The 20,540-nt window shown below is 58.4% G+C and overlaps 2 protein-coding genes across 4 annotated transcripts in view; one reads left to right on the top strand and one right to left on the bottom strand.

The window, feature by feature from the left end:
• Nucleotides 1-821: 821 nt before the first annotated feature.
• Nucleotides 822-8,331, bottom strand: GTF2F1 (general transcription factor IIF subunit 1). Of its 2 annotated transcripts, none has more exons than XM_006170250.3 (12): nucleotides 8,156-8,331; nucleotides 8,020-8,067; nucleotides 7,280-7,352; nucleotides 6,447-6,640; nucleotides 5,595-5,765; nucleotides 2,890-3,074; nucleotides 2,350-2,503; nucleotides 2,208-2,266; nucleotides 1,725-1,844; nucleotides 1,548-1,621; nucleotides 1,335-1,473; nucleotides 822-1,181 (listed from the first exon to the last, which is right to left on the bottom strand). In XM_006170250.3, exons 1-12 carry the CDS (start codon nucleotides 8,164-8,166, stop codon nucleotides 859-861), a joined length of 1,551 nt encoding a protein of 516 aa, XP_006170312.1. In that variant the 5' UTR covers nucleotides 8,167-8,331; the 3' UTR covers nucleotides 822-858. The 2 variants fall into 2 exon arrangements, with proteins under 2 accessions (XP_006170312.1, XP_014440418.1); XM_014584932.2 differs by having other exon boundaries at nucleotides 2,208-2,269; nucleotides 8,156-8,329.
• A 110-nt stretch (nucleotides 8,332-8,441) lies between these two features.
• Nucleotides 8,442-20,540, top strand: part of LOC102492034 (adenylate kinase isoenzyme 1) — a 12,390-nt gene continuing 291 nt past the window's right edge. Inside the window, exons 1-6 of one of the 2 annotated variants that reach the window (XM_027769012.1) lie at nucleotides 8,442-8,971; nucleotides 9,413-9,563; nucleotides 10,991-11,190; nucleotides 12,058-12,171; nucleotides 19,049-19,243; nucleotides 19,598-19,722. In XM_027769012.1, coding sequence (XP_027624813.1) covers nucleotides 11,023-11,190; nucleotides 12,058-12,171; nucleotides 19,049-19,243; nucleotides 19,598-19,666 — 546 coding nt within the window. In that variant the 5' untranslated portion in view covers nucleotides 8,442-8,971; nucleotides 9,413-9,563; nucleotides 10,991-11,022 and the 3' untranslated portion in view covers nucleotides 19,667-19,722. The remainder of the gene's footprint in view (nucleotides 8,972-9,412; nucleotides 9,564-10,990; nucleotides 11,191-12,057; nucleotides 12,172-19,048; nucleotides 19,244-19,597; nucleotides 19,723-20,540) is intronic. The other variant, XM_006170251.3, reaches the window with a different exon arrangement.

Here is a 20,540-nt window from a genome sequence, read left to right as displayed (position 1 = left end):
TGGGAGAGACAGAGACAGTGAGAGGGAAAGTGAGAAATCACTCCCCAGGGAGGATGGCTATGCCACAATCCCTTCTCCTCCCTGAATCTTGGACATGCACACTCACGTGCCTGGAGTGAGTTTCAGGCCACCAGATCCAGGACAAACCGCAGCTGGCCATGTGGGAGTCCAGTGATGTAACCGCTACGCCATCTGCTGGCCCCTGGCAAATTTACAAAATTAACACGTGGACACGGACCCATGGGCTCCTCCCCTTCAGCAGATGTGGCCCGTGGGCCTCTGGACCTCTAAACCACTACTGAGTAGACCTTTCCTTACAAAGCACCCCGTCGGAGGTATGTTCTGAGTGGAACTCTGAAAACCGGGCCAGCTACCGGCACCAGCCACAAGGGGGCTTGGGCTTTGGTGGCCAGGCAGGTTCTGGGTTTGCGTCTGGGGCCCTCCCCGAGTGCCCTGTGGCCTGGGCTGGGCTGGGGCTGGGGGTGGGTGGCAGCATGGTGACCTGAGTGCTCTCACTCTCACTCACGGAAGAAATAAGTGAACAGAAACGGATAGAAAGGAAGTTACCCAGCAGGCAGCCCCGAGGCCGAGGCCGAGTCACTGTGAGAGGGCTCAGCCGGGGCGAGGGAGACGCTCCACCAGGCACGACGGTCCCGGGGGAAAGGCCAGAAAGAAGTCGGTGGAGGAGGCCACTACGTAGGCTCTCCTGGAATTGGCTCCACGGGGGCCCTGAGGAGCAGGGAGCGGGACAGACAGGCAGTGGGCGCGCGGCAGGGAGCTGGGGAGTGAGTGGGGAGTGAGTGGGGAGTGAGTGCGGAGGCTCTGGAGGGCACAGCTGTTTATTGGGGCGCGTCGGCCTCACTCCTTGAGGGAGAAGTGCATCTTGTCGTTGATCATCTTGCGCTCGGGGTTGAGGCGCTTGAGGATCTGGGCCAGCACGTTCACCGTCTGCTCGCTGCTCAGCCCCGTCTTCTTGGTCTGGAACTTCTTCAGCAGGTCCTTGGTGGTCATGGGCTTCCGCGTCAGGTAGCGGCGCACGGCGTCCTCGGTCACCTGCACGTCCCCGCTGCTGGGCGTCGACTTCCCGGAGGGCGGCTGGGGGGTGGACTTCCCCGACAGGCTCTGGGGGGCCCCGTCCAGCCGTAACCGCTTGGCCGCTGGTGCCTCGCCTGTCCGCTTCCCTGTTGGAGAGGTGAGGGCTGAGTCTGGGCCTGGGGCCAGGAGGGCCAGACAACGACAGGACAAGGGCCCAGGGAGAGCCCCCGACTCTCTGTTCCTTCCCCAGCCCAGATCCAAGGACAGAGGCTGGAGGCGGCGGCTGGGTGGCGGCTCACCTTGCTCGAGCTTGCTGGCGGCCGCACGCAGGGTGGACGACGTGCTGCTGCCCTCGGCGCTGGGCGTGCCCGGCCGGCTGTTGCCCCGCGAGCTGCCTCCTGACGGCTTCCGCTCCCTCTTCGGGGGTGTCTTCTTCTTCTGCAGGTCAGGGTAGGGGCTGAGAACATGAGCCTGGAAACACAGGCCCCCTCCACCCTCCGCCCCAGACTCACCGCCATGAAGAGGGCCGAGGAGGCCTCGCTGTCGATGTCACTCTCCTCCGAGCTGTCCGACTCATCACTGCTGTCTGCGGAGACATGTGGGCGGAGGCGGGTCAGAGCCAGGGGCTGAGGGCCCTGAGCGCACCCACACCCGGCCGCCAGTGGAGCCCTGAGACCGCTGAGCCGCACCTTTCCTGCGCTTCTTCTCCTGAGGAGTGGGCGCCTTCTTCTCCTCCTCCTCCTCCTTGTCCTCCTCCGGCGGCTTCTCCTCCTCGCTCTCCTCGCTGCTCTCGCTCTGCTCGTCCACACCTGGGAAAGGGCCGGCGTGGGTGTGAGGGAAGAGGACCAGCCAGAGGGAGGGCCGGCCTGTCCGGTTTGTCCTGCCCACCTGTGTCCATTCCCACCAGCCCCGCCTGCTCTCGGCCCCGCCCACCTGTGTCCATTCTCACCAAGTCCCACCTGCCCTGGCCCCGCCTTCCATGCTGGCCCCACCCACCCACGTCCATCCCCACCAGCCCCACCTGCTCTCAGGTCCGCTCCTTGTCGCCCCGCCCACCTTGGTCCCATGCCCACCTGCTCCCCTTCACCCCGGCCTCCGCACCAGCCCCACCTCACCTTAGGGCCCTGCCTCCCTGGCCAGTCCTGCCCACCCTGGTCCCTTCTGCCGCCTACCCTTGGGCCCCTCCTCCTGCTGCGTCACTTTGGGCTTGCCCTCCATCTCGTCCTGGGAGCTGCTGTGGGCAGACGCGGGCACAGGGTGAGCGATGCGTGCAGGCCAGGTCTGAGGGGGCCACACCTGCCTCGCCTGCCTCACCTGGAGCCGTCTGACATGTAGTCCACCTCCTGGCCCTCGAAGTCCCCGTCGTCGCTGTCCTCGAAGGCCTCGTCGTCGGAGCCCTTCTTTTTCTTCTTCTTCCTGCCCGCTTTGCCCGCCGGGGCCTTCTTCTTGGCCTTGGGGGCTCTGCTGCCTGGGAAGGGGCGAGGGTGTTCAGGCCGGAGGTATCTGGGCGCCTCGCCGACCGCGAGACGGCCTCCCAGGACTGGCCGATTCTTGCAGCAGGGAAGGGCCTACCTGGAGCTCACCTATGATGGGCAAACTACCCAGTTCAGAGCCCGTGGCCCCAGTCACACACCAAGCCACTGCCCCGCCCTGAATCACCCAGGGCAGGTGACACCTGGGGCAACTGGAGCAGCCACGGGACCTCCAACCTGGCCATCCCTACCATCTCTCCTGGGGCGGCCCCAAGAGGCCATGGCCCTGGTTTTCCTGCCAGCCTCTACGGCCTCCCTCGGGGCCCTGCATGACGTGGCCTCGATGAACTGCGGCCCGGGCACCTCTGGGTGGCCCGCTCACCGTCCTCGCCGCTGGCCTCGCTGTCAGAGGAGGACATCTCCAGGTCGTCCTCCAAGTCGTGGATGCGCAGCTCGCTGGCCTTCTTGCGTCCGCGCTTCTCCTTGTCCTCCTCGTCCTCGTCCTGGTCCTGGTCCTTGAGCCGCCGCTGCTGCATGATGCTGAAGTGGTTCAGTACCTTGTTCCTCCTGCAGGCCGTGCGGGGCTGTCAGCACCTCCCAGGGATGGCCAGGGCCTGAGACGCCCCGACATCACCGGGGAGCCGGCCCTTCTACTCCCCCTCTGGCCTGACCCCCTCAGGGCCTGGATCGCTCAGACTCAGGCCTCATTCTCTGATCGCTGCTGGCAGTGCAGGCTGCCCCCTCCCCACTTTGCTTCTGCCAGGCTTCTGGAAGCTCCTATTCGTTTCATTTACTGTATTTTCTTTACAATCAGCTTTGTAAGGTTAGTGGGGGAAAACAGTTATTTTACAGTCATACTAAATCTGGGCAACAGATGGGGGACCAGCAGGTGGCGTGGTGGCTAAGACACTGGACACTCCCACATGGCTGACCACGGTTCAGATCCCAGACCTGGCGGCTTGCTTTCTCACTTTCTATCTTTCTCTGTCTCTCTCTGGTCAAATTAAAGTGAGTGATGAAATAAAATTAAATAATTCCTTAAAAAAAAAAACAAAAACTAGGCAACAGTCAAGCTGTGAGATACTCACATTGTTTTTAATTATTTAACTTTATGTATGTATTTATTTTAATTTGACCAGGGGGTGGAGAGAGAGAGAAAAAAGGAGAAAAAACAACGGCCCACGTCTGGGATTCAAACTGCAGTCAGCCATGTGGGAGTCTAGTGCCCTTAACCACCAAGAGACCTGCAGGCTCCGCCCCCCTTATAAAATTACTTTATTTAAGGTCTTTTTAATATAGTTGATCAGTGCCTTTTTCAATTTTTTTATTTATCCATTTATTTTTAATTTGACAGAGACATGCAGAGAGATAGAGAAAGAGGGGAAGAAAGCAAGCCACCAGGTCCAGGACTTGAACCGAGGTCAGTCATGTGGGAGTGTCCAGCACCTTAACCACCATGCCACCTGCTGGTCCCATGAGTGCCTTTTTATTATTTAATGACTAGGCACACAGATGTTTCCACTGGCACACTGGGATGATGTGACACTGTCCCACTGGCCACCGATGTTCTGTTTTAGAGAGGATCTGCTGTACATCTGTGGCCGGGGACCAACAGATGGCGTAATGGTTATGCTGCTGGACTCCCCTGTCGTGACCATGGTTTGGGTCCTGGATCCACTGGTTGAAAACTCACACTGGGCACATGTGCATATGTGTGCCCAAGATTCTGAAAGGAGAACGGAGAAGCGATTGTGGCATGGCCATCCCTCCCGGCAGGTGATTTCTCGCTGTCTGTCTGTCTCTGTTTCTCCAGTGAGTCATGTGCCCAGCGTGTTTTTCAAGCTGCTGGGTCTAGGACTCAAACCCCACAGTTGGCCATGTGGGTCATTACCTTAGCAGCTATGCCACCTGCTGGCCAAGTTTCAGACTGAGAAGATGAGAAAGCTGGGGAGACGGTGGGGACGGCTGAACTGTGGGAATGTACTTACTGTCACTGAGCTGTACACTTCCACGTGATTAAAACAGTGAATGTCACGTTATGTGGTTTGGTCTGTGTGTGCGTGCGTGTGTGCACATGCTCGAGGGCACATGTGCTCACCAGGGAGAGACAGAGAGAGGGAGATGCGAAAGCACTCCCCGGGGTTGTGGGGCTCAGGCCACAGTCCCTTCTCTCCCACCCCTCCCGCCTTCTGGGACTCCGAGTACACTCATACACGTGCTCAGAGTGTTTCTCGAGCCGCCAGGTCTGGGACCTGAACTGTGGGTGGCCATGTGGGGCTTGACTGCCTTAGCCCCCAGGCCATGGAGCCGGCCCTGGCATGTGTATTCTACCGAAACAAAAACAAGAAAGCTGCCATGGGTGGCGGTCACACGGCAGGCCAGCCATCCTGCATCTGCCATGCCTAGATGTGACTCGGGCACGGACACAGGACCCTGTCTCCAGACCCTGATGAGCCCGGCCGACATCTGCTCAAACGACGGCGTTTTCCCCAGCCTCCGTGTGATTCTCTAAAATATATATATATAAATATCAAGTGAAACAGGAATTCCAAGAGCGAGGGGCAGGCAGACACCAGCCAGGGAGAGGCAGGTCCCGGGGGGAAGGGGCTCTTCCCCACCGTGTGGGGGGGCTGCTTTTTAGAGCAAAGCCAACCTATGACCCATTCAAAAACTTCAAAGCTTAAAAAAAAGGGCTTCAGCAACAGAAAATGCAGCTTTGTGCACCTTTTGGGAGACCGAGACTCCTAGAACACCTGCTAGGCCGGGACACGGACAGAGCGGTTTTATAGACTTGTCCTGAGCTCTCTCCTTCACTGTTTGCACACAACCCAGGGCAGTGGTGGCCCTGAGGTCCCCTCCTCAGCCAGGCACCTGAGGCTTCATCCACATGCCCTGCTGCTCCACCCCACCTCCAGGGCCCTGACTGAGGCCACGGCCTTGGAAGGCCTCTCCCGGGCTCCTGCACAGGCACCTGCTCTGCACAGGGCAGGTGGCAGGTCACCATGTCCTGCTGGCAACCGAGCCCAGCCTGTGCCACCTCTTGCCTGCGGAACGCCGACCCCCCCCCCGCAAGCCAGCCCCACTCACCTCTCCCACTCCTCCTCGGCCTCCTCTGCGGTGAGTGTGCGGTGCCGGGCCAGCGGCGTGAAGTTGTACCAGTTGTGCACGGGGAAAGCCTCGAAGGCCCCGTCGGGGCACTGGGTGAAGATGTAGTAGGACGTGTTCTCCGTCACGCCGCCCTTCTTGATGCCCTTGAACCTGCGGGGAGCCCTGGTCACGGCCAGCCCACAGGACCAGCCCCAGCCCCAGCAGCGCCCTCGGCCTGCCTCTGGAGCGTCAGTGTCCACGTCTGAGAGCAGGCCCAGCGTGCCCGCCACCCCAGGCTAGGCCAGCACTCCAAGTGTGTCCAGGCCATTTCTGGAAGGACCGTGCTAGGTCAGCCTTGAAGAGCCGGTCCTGCAGTCAGGCCCACCTGACCTGCCCGTGGGCTACCACTGAGGGGCCAGGATGGCACGGGCGGCATGGCTAGGTCGAAGTGGGCACCGATGCAGGCCACCTGCCCTCCAGCCTGGCCTCTGCCCTCACCCTCCTCCCCCCCAAGGGTCCAGACAGCCTTGCTGCCTACCCCCTTCTCTGCCTACCCCCTTCTGAGGTCCCCTGGGGCGAGTCTGGGTGGATCCCTGGGACTGTCACTGCTGTGCGCCATTCCGCCTGGAGTGGCTCCATCCAGTTAACCTTTGGCTCTCCAGCTCTGCCCACGTCCACTCGCTCTGGGAGGACATCCGGCATACCTGGCCCCGTCCCAGGCCTGGACCCCTAGACTTCCTACGCCGTGACGCCCAGGCTGCCACAGCCAGGCACAGGTGCCAGCTGGGCTCATGTAAAAAGAAAACGCCACGAGGGAGGAGGTACAGGCCCCCCCAGCTCCGTGCCACTTACTTCCGGCCCGACTTGCCATTGACCCGGAGCAGCCAGGGCTGGTCCTCTGGCCGGAACTCCTTGAGCACGATGCCGTACTTCTTCCTCCGGGCCTCCTCCCGCAGCTTGCGGTTGAACTCGCTGCCTGCCCCCGACTCGGGCATCTCCTCCTCCTGGTAGATCTTCTTGTTGCTCAGGTCCCGCTCCAGGCGAGCCTGGGGGAACGGGAAGCCAAACTCTCAGGGTCCCTGCCTTTGCCCGGGGTGGGGGTGCCCCCACCAGAAACACCCTTCCCCCTTCCTAGGCTCAACACGTTAGTCTTAAAGTTACTTATTTATTATTGTTTCTTCCTTTTTTATTTTTTTATTTTTTTGGTGGGGGGAGATTTTTGCTACTGGGTGAGTACACTTACCAGAGAGAGAGAGAAAGAGAGAGAGAGGAATCCCCCCCAAGGGGGGACGGCCACGCTGTAATCCCTTCTCCATTCTCCTCTTGGATCTTGGGCACACATGCACATGTGCCTGGTGTGAGTTTTAAGTTGCCAGGTCCAGGACTTGAAACCGTGGCAGACGACATGGGAGTCCAGTGACATAACCATTATGCCATCTGCTGGTCCCTTTGTTATTATAATTTTTAATTTGACCAGAGACAAAGAGAGAAAGGGAAAGCGAGAGAGCAAACTGCTGGGTCCGGGAGTCGAGCCATGGTCAGCCATGTGGGAGTCTAGCTCCTTAAACCACCACGCCACCTCCTGCCCCCGCAGTAGTTTGATTAGTCTGATTTACAGCTAAACAAGGACTACAACCACCGAGTCCAACAGGAGGTTCTCTCACCACCCAAGACGAGGGACTCACCTGATTCCAAGTAGCAAAGTTGACTTTATCTGCGGCGTTGAACGCCATGATGTTATACTTCTTGGTGGTGTTCCTGGAGTGGGTAAGGAGAGACGGTGACCATTCAATCAACCATTCTGTCAACAAACCCACCAGGTACCGCCCTTTGTGCTGGGCGATGCTAGGGACGGGGGCAGAGAGCCTAGGGGTGCCCAGACTGTGAGAGAAGCCGGATCCATCCACTGCCAGTGCCACTTAGAACAGGAGGGAGGAAGATCTGGTGTGGGCGGGGGGACCCAAGACATGGGGATAGTCAGGAACTCAGCCCTGGGGAGGCGAGAGGGCAAGCAGGGAGTACATCCCGGAGGAGAACGATACTGGAACTGGGTTTTGTAGGATGGGGAGAGTCTACCGGTTGGAGGTGTGGGGGAGGATTGCTCCTGGCAGAGGGAGCAGCATGCACAAAGAACTGGGGAGGGAAGAACCCCTGAGCAGCCGGGAGCAGGACAAAGACTGCGTCCTCGTGTTCTCCGCGGAAGTCTGGGCAACACGGTATTGCACAGGCCTCGACCCTGCGGCCTGCCAACGCAGCGGCTCGTGTACGCATCCGTTCAAAAACCACTGACGTCCCAGAGAGGCCCCAGCCCAACCCCGGCGGCTCCCAGTCTGCCCCAGAGCCACTGGCGGGACCAGAAGCGGCCAGAAGCTCGGGAAGGTTTTGATCCGCTCTCGGGGAGTAGAAGAGGCGGTCAGAGACTTACTTGGGAACCCGGACGACATACTCGGTGACATTCTGGCTGCCGGGGCCCGGTAGGGAGAGGAGGCGGGATGGCTGGTGAGTGACGGGCCGCGGAGCCGCCGCGGGGACCCCCGGACCCCGCCTCATTCATACTCACCAGGGCCGCCATGGGCGATGGTCAGTGGTGCGAGTCCGGTCCGACCCGGATTCGCTTCGTCCCTCGGAGTCCGCGCCCCTCAGCCCGGGAGGCGGGCCTCTGGGTGTCGGGTCTCTAGCTGGGAGCGAAGACCACCCGCCAGGAGGCCCAGGGAGAAACTACCCGGAAGCCGCACTTGGCCGGCTCCGTCTGCGCCTGCGCCGTCGCCTCGCCCGGAAGTGACGATATCTCGCGGGGCCGCGTCGCGATGGCAACCAGCGCCGCCCTTCGCGCTGCCTCTTAGGACCGCCTTGCCCTTCTGTTTTCAGACAGGACAAAGACCGACTGAGCCTAACACAGACAAAGCGCTTTCTGTCCCTCGCGCGCTCTAATATAGCGCGATTACGTGATTAGTTTAAACACGACGCGTGGGAACGCCCCCTCACGTGATGTCACTCTCAAGGCCCGCGGGGCACTCTGGGAAGAGGGAAGAAACAAGTCTTCGCCGGCACCCGGGCTTTTTGCGCATGCGCTCGCTGGCTCCGGAAGTGAGGCCGCGTCACCATAGCAACCGAGGCCTATTTCGTCCTGTAGAGTCGTTTCCCCGCTCCATAAAGACCTCTTCGGGGGTCATTTGCAGCCTTGTGTCTCCTGGGTGGGGTCCCAACATCCCACAAAATGATCAGGGCGGGAGCCCTTGTGACGTTGTGCCGAGCCAGGAGGGGGTCGGGGCCCGGGTGGGGATGGGACGCGACCGTCCCCAGGGGTGCTGGCAGAATGGGTCTGTGCAAGTCCACGCTGCCCCAGATGGGCAGGCCGCTGAGGCCGCGGGAGAAGGGTAACATCGCAGGGGTGGCTGGCTCCTCGGGGGAAGGGAAGGAGGGTGTTGGGGACAGCAGGGAGGCGCAGGGAGCCGCCGGGCCAGGTGTGCAGACCAACCCCCACAGCGGTCGCGGCAGCACCACGACTGCGCGTGCGCAGCTCCTGGGTCCCTGCTTCGGAGACACTGCAGCGCCCCCAGCGGCGACCGTGTCAATCAGCCCTCCCTGTCCTGACCGCAGTGGCGACAGAAAAACGGGATCTAAGGGAAGCATAGCTGGCCCCGAGGGCTCGGGGAAGAGGGGTGATTTCAGCTGGGCTCTGAGGGATGCGTAGGAGTTGGCTAAGCAAAGGGGAACGGATGCTAAACACAAAAATGGGACCATAAACAAGCTTGGTGGTCTTGGACACTGATTCATCCCTCAGCCATTTCCAGACGTCAGGGAATGTTATCTGCTAGGAATACAGGGGTGAGCAGACAGGGAGGGTCCTCGTCCTGGTGGGAAGACACGAATAAACAAGAAAAGTCACAACCGTGTGGCCATGGCCGTGGAGGACACGGGGAGGCTCTGAGCAGACTCCAGACAGCAGGTGGAAAAGTGATGGCAGAGGTGACCAGAGGAACCTGGGCAGGCAGGGCTCTTCCAGGTGGAGGGAACAGCGGGTGGGAGTGAGTTTGGCAAGTTCAAGGGCGCTAGGTCCCACGCGGCCACTTGAGCAGTGCGGGTCCCCCACCTGGCGGCTTGAAACGCACATCAGGTGCCTCACGTGCATGCCCAAGATCCCGAGAGGAGAATGGAGGAGAAGGGATTGCGGGGTGGCCATTCCCCCCACGTGGGGTGATTTCTCACTTTCTGTCTCTCTGTTTCTCTTGCAAGCTCACATACCCCATAGCAAAAATCTCTCTTAAAAAAAAAAAGTACTGGACTCCCACATGGCTGATCATGGTTCAAGTTCCGGACCCGGTGGCTTGAAACTCACACTGGGTGCATGTGCATGCGTGCCCAAAATCCTGGGAGGAGAATGGAAGAGAAGGGATTGCAGTGTAGTCATCCCCCAGAGAAGATTTCTCACTTTTCCTCTGTCTCTGTCTCTCTTTCTGGTGAGAGTATGCACCCTAAGGCAAAAACCTCTCTCCCTCTAGGGGTGGCATGGTGGTTAAGGGCACTGGACTCCCACATGCTCATCTGCGGTTCAAGTCCTGGACCTGGTGGCTTGCTTTCTCATTTTCCCTCTCTCTCTCTCAAAATAAGTAAATAAAGTTGAATAAAATAATAATAATTTTTTTGGAGAGGTTTTCGCTATAGGGCGCTTGCGCTCGCCAGACAGAGACAGAGAGACAGAAAGCGAGAAATCACCCCCCTGGGGGGATGGCCATGCCGCAATCCCTTCTCCTCCATTCTCCTCTCGGGATCTTGGGCACGCACGCACACCCGCCCAGCATGAGTTTTAAGCCACCGGGTCCAGGACGCGAACCGTGGTCGACTATGTGGGAGTCCAGCGACATAGCCATTACGCTAACTGCTGGTTCCCAAAAATAATAATTTTTTTTTTTAAAAAAGTGAAAGAAAGGAAGGCCACTGGGGTTGGGATAGTGAAGGAGGGGAGCGTGGGGTGGGATGATCTGGGTTCATGGGCAAGCGCCTGCCCCCTCCGAGCCTCAGTCCCCCGAGCTGTACAGTGCGGATGAGCAGTCGTGGCAGAGCTTCAGGAAGGTGCAGTGCGCAGGGGGCCTGGCCCACCTCTGTCCACAGCAGCCCCCAGCAGGACTGGGGCAGGGCACACCTGCCTCTCCTCCTGGGGGAGACAGGTACCGCCGGCCGCTTCTAGCTGTCAGGAATGGCCTTATCTGCTAGGAATACGGGGTGAGCGAGACAGGAATGGTCTCTGTCCAGGAGCCCCCCTAGGGCAAAGGAGGGTGGACCAAGGGACCCAGCCCGCGTCACCCGAGCACACGCACTACCCTGTGGACACAGGCCCCCGGTGCCGGCCGGCCCCTGCAGGCACTCAGCTCCCTCCCTCTGCCTGGGCACCGCAGACATCCTCAAGTCGCCCCTGATCATCTTCGTGATGGGCGGCCCGGGCTGCGGTAAGGGGACGCAGTGCAGGAACATCGCGAGCAAGTACGGCTTCTGCCACGTTGGGCTGGGCCAGCTGCTGCGGCAGGAGGCCCAGAGGGGCACCCGGCGGGGCCGGCAGATCCGGGACATCATGCTGCAGGGGCTCCTGGTGCCCACGGTGAGAGCTCACGGCTGGGGAGAGGGAGCACAGAGGCATGGGGGCTGCGGGGGCCGAGGGACCCCTGCCTTCCTGCAGAGCCTCCATTACCCCATCTGTAAAATGGGGTGTCGGGAGGGAGGGCTGGGTGACGGCACTCCTAGAAAGTGCCTAGCAGAGTGCCCCGGGCGGGCACTTAGCCAGTCTTGGCCAGCTCCATGGCCTGGTGGGTCAGGCAGCCTGGGCCAACATGGCCAACCCTATGGTTCGAGTCCTGGACACAGAGGCTTGGGAAGCACATGTGCATGCATGCCCGAAATCCTGGAAGGAGGAGAGATTGCAGCATGGTCATCCTCCCTGGGGGGTGATTTCTCACGTTCCCTCCCACTGTCTCTGTCTCTCTCTCCTGGGAGCACACACGCCCTAGGGCCAAAAAAAAAAAAAAAAGAAGCTGGGCTGGCAGGTGGTGGATAAAGGCACTGGATTTCCACAGTTCGAGTCCTGGACCTGGCAGCTTGCTTTCTCACTTTCCCTTTCTCTCTCTGGTCCAATTAAAAAATAATAACAAATGGAATTAAATAAATAAATAATTCTTTTTAAAAAAATGCTGGTATTTATTCCCTCCCTAACCAATGAGCCTGGCAGCTGCCCCTGTCACCCCAGTACCTACCTCGTAACGTGGCAATGACAGTGAAATGACACCCGCAAGCCTGGTGCTCACCCACCACACAGTGCAGGCCCAGCTCCCAGACACGGCTTCCCCTGGGCTTCAGAACAGGTTCAGTACCCAGGGCAGCAGGCGGGGCGGTGGCACCCCGTCTTCACCTGGGGCAGGTCAGGAGGAGAGGGCTCCCCGGATCTCCCTGAGCAGAACCCCTTCCTCCCCAGGGCATCATCCTGGACATGGTCAGCGACAACATGCTGTCCCGTCCGGAGAGCCGAGGCTTCCTCATTGACGGCTTCCCCCGGGAGCTGAAGCAGGCCAAGGAGTTCGAGCGCCTGGTGAGTGAGCCTGAGCGCGTGTGCGTGTGCGTGTGCGCCGTGTCCAGGGGGCGAGCCGTCCCCCCTCCCTGGTTTGGGCCGAGCTGTGCTGGGTGGAGATCGGAAGGTCTGAGAGGTCAGAGCACACGGGCTTCTTCTCCCTTCCCGTCATTGCTGTGGGGCGCGTGCACTCACCAGAGAGCCAGAGAGCGAGAGACAGAGAGAGAGAAATCCCCCCCCCGGGGGGCACGGCCACCGCACCATCCTTCTCCTCTGCTCTCCTCTGGGGACTGGGAACACGCATGCACACGTACCCCGTGTGATTTTCCAGCTGCAGGTCCACACAGGACTTGAACTGCACATTGACCATGTGGGATCAGGCCACCTGGTTCCGCGCCACCTGCTGGCCTTGACAGGGCCAGAACCTTTTTGAAAAAAGATTTATTGTGGGGCCGGCAGGTGGTGTGGTGGTTAAAGGTGCTGGACTTCCACATAGCTGACTATGGTTTGAGTCCCAGACCTGGCGGCTTGCTTTTTCTCTTTTCTTCTCTCTCTCTCTCTCTCTCTCTCTCTCTCTCTCTCTCTCTGTCTGTCTCTGGTCAAATTAAAATTTTTTTTGAAAATAAGGGTCCAGCAGGTGGCATGGTGTTTGAAGCGCTGATGTTCCCAGATGGCTGACCGTGGTTCAAGTCCCGGGCCTGGTGGCTTGCTTTCTCACTTTGTCTCTCTCTCTCTCTCTCTCTCTGTGTCTGTCAAATTAAAAATAAAGAAGTGAATAAATAAAAATAAATAATTATTTAAAGAAAAAAGATTTATTGGGGCCTGCTGGTGGCATGGTGATTAGGGTGCTGGATGCCCACATGGCCCACCACAGTTCAAATCCTGGACCTGGTATCTCGCTTTCTCCTTTTCCCCTTCTCTCTCTCTCTCTCTGGTCAAGTTAAAGAAGATAATAATAAAAGTAAATGAATAATTCTTTTTTTTTTTGGAGAGGTTTTTGCTATAGGGCGCGTGCGCTCGCCAGACAGAGAGAGACATAGAGACAGAAAGCGAGAAATCACCCCCCAGGGGGGATGCCATGCCGCAATTCCTTCTCCTCCATTCTCCTCTCGGGATCTTGGGCACGCACGCACTCGCGCCCGGTGTGAGTTTTAAGCCATCGGATCTGGGACGCGAACCGCGATTGACTACGTGGGAGTCCAGCGACATAGCCATTACGCTAACTGCTGGTTCCCATGAATAATTCTTTAAAAAAAGAAAAAAGATTTATTTAATTTTTTCAATGAACATGAGACAGAGAGAAAGAGACACTGACAAGGCCTTTATTTATTTATCCATTCACTTATTTTCATTTGACCAGAGAAAGAAAGACAGGCACACACAGAGATGGAAAGTGAGAAAGCAAGCCACCAGGTCTGGGACTCGAACCATGGTCAGCCATGTGGGAGTGTCCATCACCTTAATGACCATGCCACCTGCTGGCCTGACCGACAGGTCTTGAAGCCACAAGCCACTGCCGGCCTCCGGTCACGTCGCATGTGCACCGCCAGACTGGCCCAGGCCTATCTCTTTTTTTAAGTTTATTTTTTCATTCCATGTAGGGCTTTTTGTTTTTAAAGAATGATTTAGTTTTATTTATTAGTCATTCTTTTTAATTTGACCAGAGAGAGAGGGTGTGTGGGGGGGGAGCAAGCTACCAGGTCCAGGACTCGAACCACAGTTGGCCATGTGGGAGTCCAACTTAACCACCACGCCACCTGCTGGCCCCCGTGAGGGACTTTGCATTACAATTCACCTCCAGCAGCAGCCAGCCTGGATCGTGGGCACACACGTGCTCACGGAACCTCCCTGGCCCCGAACCCACGACCTTTCCCACATGGGTCCTGTTGCGTTAAGGGCGTGCCATCAGCTGGCCCCTTGAGAGTGTCCTTGCTAGTCAGCGCGGACTCTGAAGCCAGGCCTGAGCAGGGGAGGTGCAGTGCACTGAACTCAGGGACCCCGTCGTTCTGTCTGGACAGTTAGGCAGCAGAGGACCTGCCGGCAGCTCGCGGTGCTAGGCTGGCCTGGGATTCGCTGACGCCCTTCCAAGAGGTCCAGTCGCTTGGATGGAATCAAAAGCCACCCAGGGCGAGGCCAGCTGTCCCTACGGCAGGTGGGTTCCTGCCCTTTGTTTGCAGCTTCAGGGCGGGCTCAGCACGATGAAGAGCAAATATGGGCTCCCCCTCCAGGACTGGGGGTTCTGTGGGGGCCAAGGCCAGCTGACGCGGTTCAGGCCAGCGCCCGGCCTCAGCTAGGTGGGGTTGCCAGAGCGAGCTGCGGCGGGGTCTCAGGACGGAGGCCACAGGCCTGACCCGGGGCCCATGCAGCCCCCCGCCATGTTCCCTTTGGACTTCACGGCGTTTCCCAGCTTCTCCGTGGGACCCGTGGACGAGGATTCAGACATGGGAAGCTTCCACATCCAGACTCCCAGCTTGTCTTGAAAACCGACTGACTTGGCAACGCGGGCCTTGCCGTCCCCATGGCAACAGCAGCACAGCGTTTTCTGAGCCTGCTCTCAGCACCCTGCGTGGTCAGGACTCATCTTCCGGAAGGTTCCAGGCGCCCGCACTGCTGGCATCCCAACCGGGGAGCTCGCCTGTGTTCGCACAACCTAGGCAGGACCCGAGGCCAGGGCGGGTGGTGACTTTAACCCCTCCCCCCATGCGTGACTGCCACCGCTTGGCCCTGGTGTCCCCAGCACACCACTTGCTCCATCACAGAGGCAGGAGTCCTGCGTCATTTGGGGTCCTGTGGTGTGGCTTCACGGGAAGGGGAAGCGTGCTTTCCCGGGTACTCACGTGGCTGTCGCAGAGAACACGGGCGGTGGGCAGGGGGCCAGCCGGTGGTGCGGTGCTCACGGCGGGAGGCTGGCCGTGTGGTTCGAGTTGAGGACCTGCTGGCTCGAAAAACACGCTGGGCACGTATGCACAGCCCAAAATCCTGAAAGGAGAGTGGAGAAGAAGGGGAGGGCGGCGTGGCCGTCCCCCGGGGGTTGCTTTCGCACTTGCCCTCCCTTTCTCTGTCTCTCTGTCTCTCTGTCTCTCTCGCGCACGAGGGCATGTGCCTATAGCAAAAAGTTTAAAGTAAAACGACAGGGCCAGCGGGTGGCGAGGTGCTTGAGACGCTGGACTGGACTCCCACGTGGCCGGCCTTGGTTTGAGTCCGGGACCTGGTGGCTTGCGCTCTTTCTTTCTGGTGAGCCCGTGCGCCCTGTATCAAATTAAAAATAATAATAATAATGAGAAATAAACTTAAATCATTCTATAAAAGGAAAGAAAACACCCACAAGACTGTTGTAACAGGGGGTCCTCCTGGTGGACGTTTTCAGGGGAACGTTCAGATCCGTTCCGCCTGCCTGGCCCCTGCAGGTGTTTGAGCTGTGCCAGCTCCTGCCGTGTCTGTCCAGGTTCTAGGTCAGTGTCCCCGGGACCTGAACTCGACCAGACCCAGCGCATCTGCAACCCCGGTGTTTGGTGCCAGCAGCAGGTCTGGCCCGAGGCTGGACAGAGGACGGACAGACATCTCCGTACTCGGGCACAGCGCGGAAGCCAAACACTGTGGATGGGTTTCCCATGCCAACCCCCTGAAGTCCACAGGAAGCCAGGTCGGACTCACTCCTGGTGTTCCAGAGAGACCAGCGGCCCCGCTTCACAGACGGAGAATCCGAGATCCGAGGAAGGGGGGGTTCCCTGCAGTGCCCTCCTGCTGGGCTCCACGGGAGATGGGGAGGCCCACTGAGTGTCACGGCCATGGCTGGGGCTGCCATCGCTCCGGGCCACGCCGCCAGCCTGGGAGCATGATTCGCATGTTCGAGCCCCAGTCCCCTCTTCTCAGGACTGAAGAGAACACCAGAAGCATGTCCTTGGCGTACCAGAGGCCTGTTTGGGTGGCAGGTTTGCGTCTGCCTCTGAGATCGGGTAGTTCTCGTCTACACCTGCCGTGAGAACGCAAACGCCAAGGGGCCCAGGCCCACGGCTGGAAGCTGGCACGGAGCCCGGGCTGGTGAGAGTGGATGAATGCGCGCCAGCCCGCCCAGGCTCACGGGGCTCTCACTTTCCCTCGCACTCGCTCGCTCTCTCTTTCCTGCGAGCACACACGCCCCACAGCAAAAATCTGAAGAAAACGAAATTAAGTTGAAAAGGGAAGTGATGGGGCTGCCAGGTGGAGTGGTGTAAAGGCACTGGACTCCCACATGCCTAACCATGGTTCGAGCCCCGGACCTGGCGGCTTGTTCTCACTCTCTTACCCTTTCTCTGCTCAAATTAAAACAGTAACACGGGCCCAGCGGATGGCGTAGTGGTTACGTCGCTGGACTCCCACGTAGCTGACCGCAGTCTGAGTACCAGACTCGGCAGGTGTGTGTGCGTGCCCAAGATCCCAAGAGGAGAAAAGAGGAGAAGAGATTGCAGTGTGGCCATCCTCCCTGTGGAGGGGGGGATGTTGGTTTCTTGCTGTCTGTCTGTCTGTCTGTCTCTCTGGCAAGCACATACACCCTATAACAAAAAAATCCCTCTTAGAAAAAAAACGGAATTAAAAGGCTGAATCAGCTGGATTTAAAAAAAGAAGAAAGAAGAAAGAAGTATCCGCCCCTGCCTGTGCCCCGGCCCCTGCCCGTGCTTGTTTCTGATGTCCGGTTTCAGACACAGGAAGCTGGACGGTAGGGGAACGGATCCCGCATGCCCGGCTCCAACCATGACGACACCTGACTATGCCCGCTCTGGGCCCCCGCCGCTTGCGGCCATGGCCAGCTGTGTGTGTGTGTGTGTGTGTGTGTGTGTGTGTGTGTAATCTGTCATAAATTTGTCATCAAGTGCACACACTCACTGGAGAGAGCGAGAGAGGGAGGGCGAGCGAGCACCCCTCGGGGGGATGGTCATGCTACAATCCCTCCATTTCTCACTTTTGGGCCTTAGGGCTCACACACATGCAACCAGCATGTTTTTCAAGCCACCAGGTCCGAGACTGGAACCATGCAGTCGGTTACGTGGGATCTAGCCACCTTAATCGCCAGGCTGCCATCTGACCCAGACACAGGTCTTTTGACTTTATCTTTTTGCCATGCAAAAATTACCTTTTGTTTGATTTTGCAGTAAGGTATGCAGAGGAGAAAGAGAGAGAGAGAGAAACCACCTCCTGGCGGAGGTGGCCATGCCGCTATCCCTCCTCCTCCAGTCTCCTCCTGAGATTTTGGGCGCACACACGTGAGCCCAGCATGACTTTTAAGCTGCTGGATCTGGGACTTAAACTGTGCTTGGCCACGTTGGAGTCCTGCGCCTTAACCACTACGCCACCTGCCAACCCCATAAGTTACTTTAAAATTATTTGCCACATCTATCGACGTTTTCTGTTTTTGCTTCTGGATGTTTTAATTTTTCCGGTCAGAGGACACCAGAGAGAGGGAGAGGGGGAGGAGAGTCAGAGAGCACCCCCATGGGGTATGGTCCCACCATAGTCCCTTCTCCTGCAGCTCTCCCTTTCATTTCAAAAAATTTTTTGAGAGGTTTTTGCTATAGGGCACGTGCGCTCGCCAGACAGAGAGAGACAGAGAGACAGAAAGCGAGAAATCACCCCCCCCGGGGGGGATGGTCACGCCGCAATCCCTTCTCCTCCATTCTCCTCTCAGGATCTTGGGCACGCACGCACATGCGCCCGGCATGAGTTCAAGTCACCGGGTCCAGACTAGAACTGCAGTTGACTACATGGGAGTCCAGCGACGTAGCCATGACACCAATTGCTGGTCCCCCACCTTTCGTGACTTTGGGCACACACACGTGCCCGATATGACCTTCAAGCTGCCGGGTCTGGGACTTGCTTAGCCGGCCATGTGAGGTCCAGTGCCAGCCCGGGCATTGTGTGCTTTATTCTTGCTGCCAGCGGGGCCCTTCTTTGTAACTGGCGACTTTTGTATGCGTATGGTGTAGGGATTACCAATTAAATGATTGGGTTGTCATGGGGCCAGCAGGTGTCATGGTGATTAAGGGCACTGGACTCCCACATGACTGACCGTGGTTAGAGTCTCAGACCTGGTGGCTTGCTTTCTCTTCCCCTCTCTCTCACTCTGTCCCTGTCCGATCAAAATTAGAAATAAATAAAGGTAAATAAAATAATCCTTTAAAAATTTTTCTGGGGCCAGCAGGTGGGGTAGTGGTTAAGGGTGCTGGACTCCTACGTGGTCAACTGTGGTTCGAATCCCAGACCTGACAGCTTGCTTCCTCTCTCTTAAGAGTTCTGTCCTTCTCTGATCAAATTAAAATAAATAGTTTTAAAAAATTTAAATTTTTCAAAAGGAGTGCTTCAACCTAAATATCCATGACCGAGGCAGCAGGTCAAACTACGGGTGGGGGTGGTGAAAAGGACTTGGAGAATGCCTCCCGTGCCAGTGTGGACCTGCCCTGCTTCACTACACGAAGTCCTGCACCTGGCCGTGTCTACCATCTGTGCAGAGGGCTGGGCCTGCAGCCGAGTAGCTGAAGGACCCACACCCCACATGGCTGACTGCGGTTCAAATCCCGGCCCACCAGGCGTGTACAGGCCACAAATCCAGTCAGGTGGAGACATGGAGGCGGGTGTGGTGTGAGCACGCCCTGCTGGGGTGCTTTTGCTTGTGCCCTCTACTCCTGAAGGCCTCTGGAGGGATTGACCCCGTGGTCTCCAGGGGAGGGGCACTAGGTGGCCAGAGCAGTCGCCTCACTTTCCCCACGTGTCATTTGGCTCTGGAGCTCTGCCAGGTCCCACCCTGCCTCTCCAAATATAAACACGCCAAACTTGAACTGGTAAACAAACAGAAAATGCAGACAGGGAGGCCGGTTTTACACAGTCACCCACGCGCTCTTACCTGGGTCTCTCCCTTGGTGCCTAGGTGGGCCGAGCCCCCAATATGGTCATCGTGTTCGACTGCTCCATGGAGACCATGGTCCGGCGGGCGCTGCGGCGGGGCCAGGCGGAGCACCGGGCGGACGACGCGGAGCCGGCCCTGCGACGGCGCCTGGAGACGCACTACAGCCTGAGCGAGCCTGTCCTGGCCTTCTACCAGCACAAGAACCTGCTCCGCAACGTGGGTGCCACCTGTGCGCCGGGGGGCCACGTCCTGGCGGGAAGTGGGGGCGCGGGCCCAGGGAGCCGGACATTCTAGAGGCTACCTGGGAGTGGAAGGGGCCGCCAGACTGGCCGGTCCCAGGCCATCAAGGCCCCGTGGGAAGGAGCCACACCTCAGCCCTCCTCAGCCCGCCCAGCCTGGCCCTTGCCTGTTAGGATGAAGCTGGCCGTCCAGCTGGCGGGAAGGTGGCCAAGGGGCCCAGGCCCCACCACAGGCCCTCGGCCTGCCCGGCACCCAGTGGCCCGAGGCTGAGCTGCGGGCTGAGGGGCAGTGTCCCCACAGTGGACCCCGGCCCACTCCTCTCTCCTCTAGATCCTGGCAGAAGCAGCACCGGAAGACATTTTCGCCAAGTGCTGCTCTGTCATCGAGAGCCTGCAGTGACCAGGAGCAGGCTGGGCTCCCCCCGGACCCTCCAGACAGGGAGGAGTGCCTGCGAGGTGAGAGCTGCGGGGCACAGCCTCCGGGGTTGCTCCTCGGCCCAGCAGGGCCAGCCAGGCTCTTGGGCTCCGTCTGGCCCCCATGTAGGGAGCTCAGCCTCCCCAGGCCAGCAGCCCCAGGCACCTGCTGTCACCTCTTCCCCAGGAGGCCGAGGCCTGCTCCGAGCACAGGCACAAACCTGGTTGCCACCCAGGGCTCACCACTCAGCAGCAGCCGGAGTAACTCCCGCGGGGCACGGCAGGCCTCGGCCATGGGAACGCCCAGTCCGGGGCCTGGGTGCCCTGTGCCCCACGTCCCCACCAGCCGACCCTCACTTCCTCCACACACAACTGCGGCCAGCATGCAGATTTTTTTTTTAAACAAAAAGCACTTTATTTAACCAAAAAGGGAGGGGGGAGTTAAGAAAGCACAATGCGCCTGCAGAAAACTATTTTCTTATATTTCTGTTTTCTTAAAAAGGAAAAACCACAACACAAAGCTTGTAATTTCCAATCACCATTATCAGGCCTTTTTTTTAAACAACATCTATAAAGAACAAAACATCTGCTTTGAAACTCTATGGGGGGAGAGAGAGAAGAGAGAGGGAGGGAGGGGAGGAGGGGGAGGGAGAGACAGCACCGGCACACAAGGGAGGTTTTGTTATCATTTATTTGTGAAGTTAAAAACGAGCGATAAAAAGTAAAAACTGCCATACAATTTTTGTTTTGTTCTATTTTGTTTTCAGTTCCAATCTCTTCTTGAACAGGTGAAAAGACGACGACCAGACCAGTCCTGGGAGGAGGGAGGGGGGAAGGAGGAGGGAGAAGAGGGACGGGGG

The sequence above is a fragment of the Tupaia chinensis genome, unplaced genomic scaffold (assembly GCF_000334495.1).
Source record: "Tupaia chinensis unplaced genomic scaffold, TupChi_1.0 Scaffold148210_1, whole genome shotgun sequence".
NCBI lineage: Eukaryota > Metazoa > Chordata > Mammalia > Scandentia > Tupaiidae > Tupaia > Tupaia belangeri.
Note: the sequence above shows the minus strand (reverse complement) of the source record. Positions and strands in the feature narration are given on the sequence as shown.

What these genes read in the sequence shown, in the direction of transcription:
- GTF2F1 (XM_014584932.2), bottom strand. An exon ending in CGAGGCCAGCGGCGAGGACG is followed by an intron (nt 2,504 to 2,889) that starts GTGAGCGGGCCA and finishes GCCCCTTCCCAG; the next exon opens with GCAGCAGAGCCCCCAAGGCC. An exon ending in CCTCGGCCCTCTTCATGGCG is followed by an intron (nt 1,474 to 1,547) that starts GTGAGTCTGGGG and finishes CCTGACCTGCAG; the next exon opens with AAGAAGAAGACACCCCCGAA.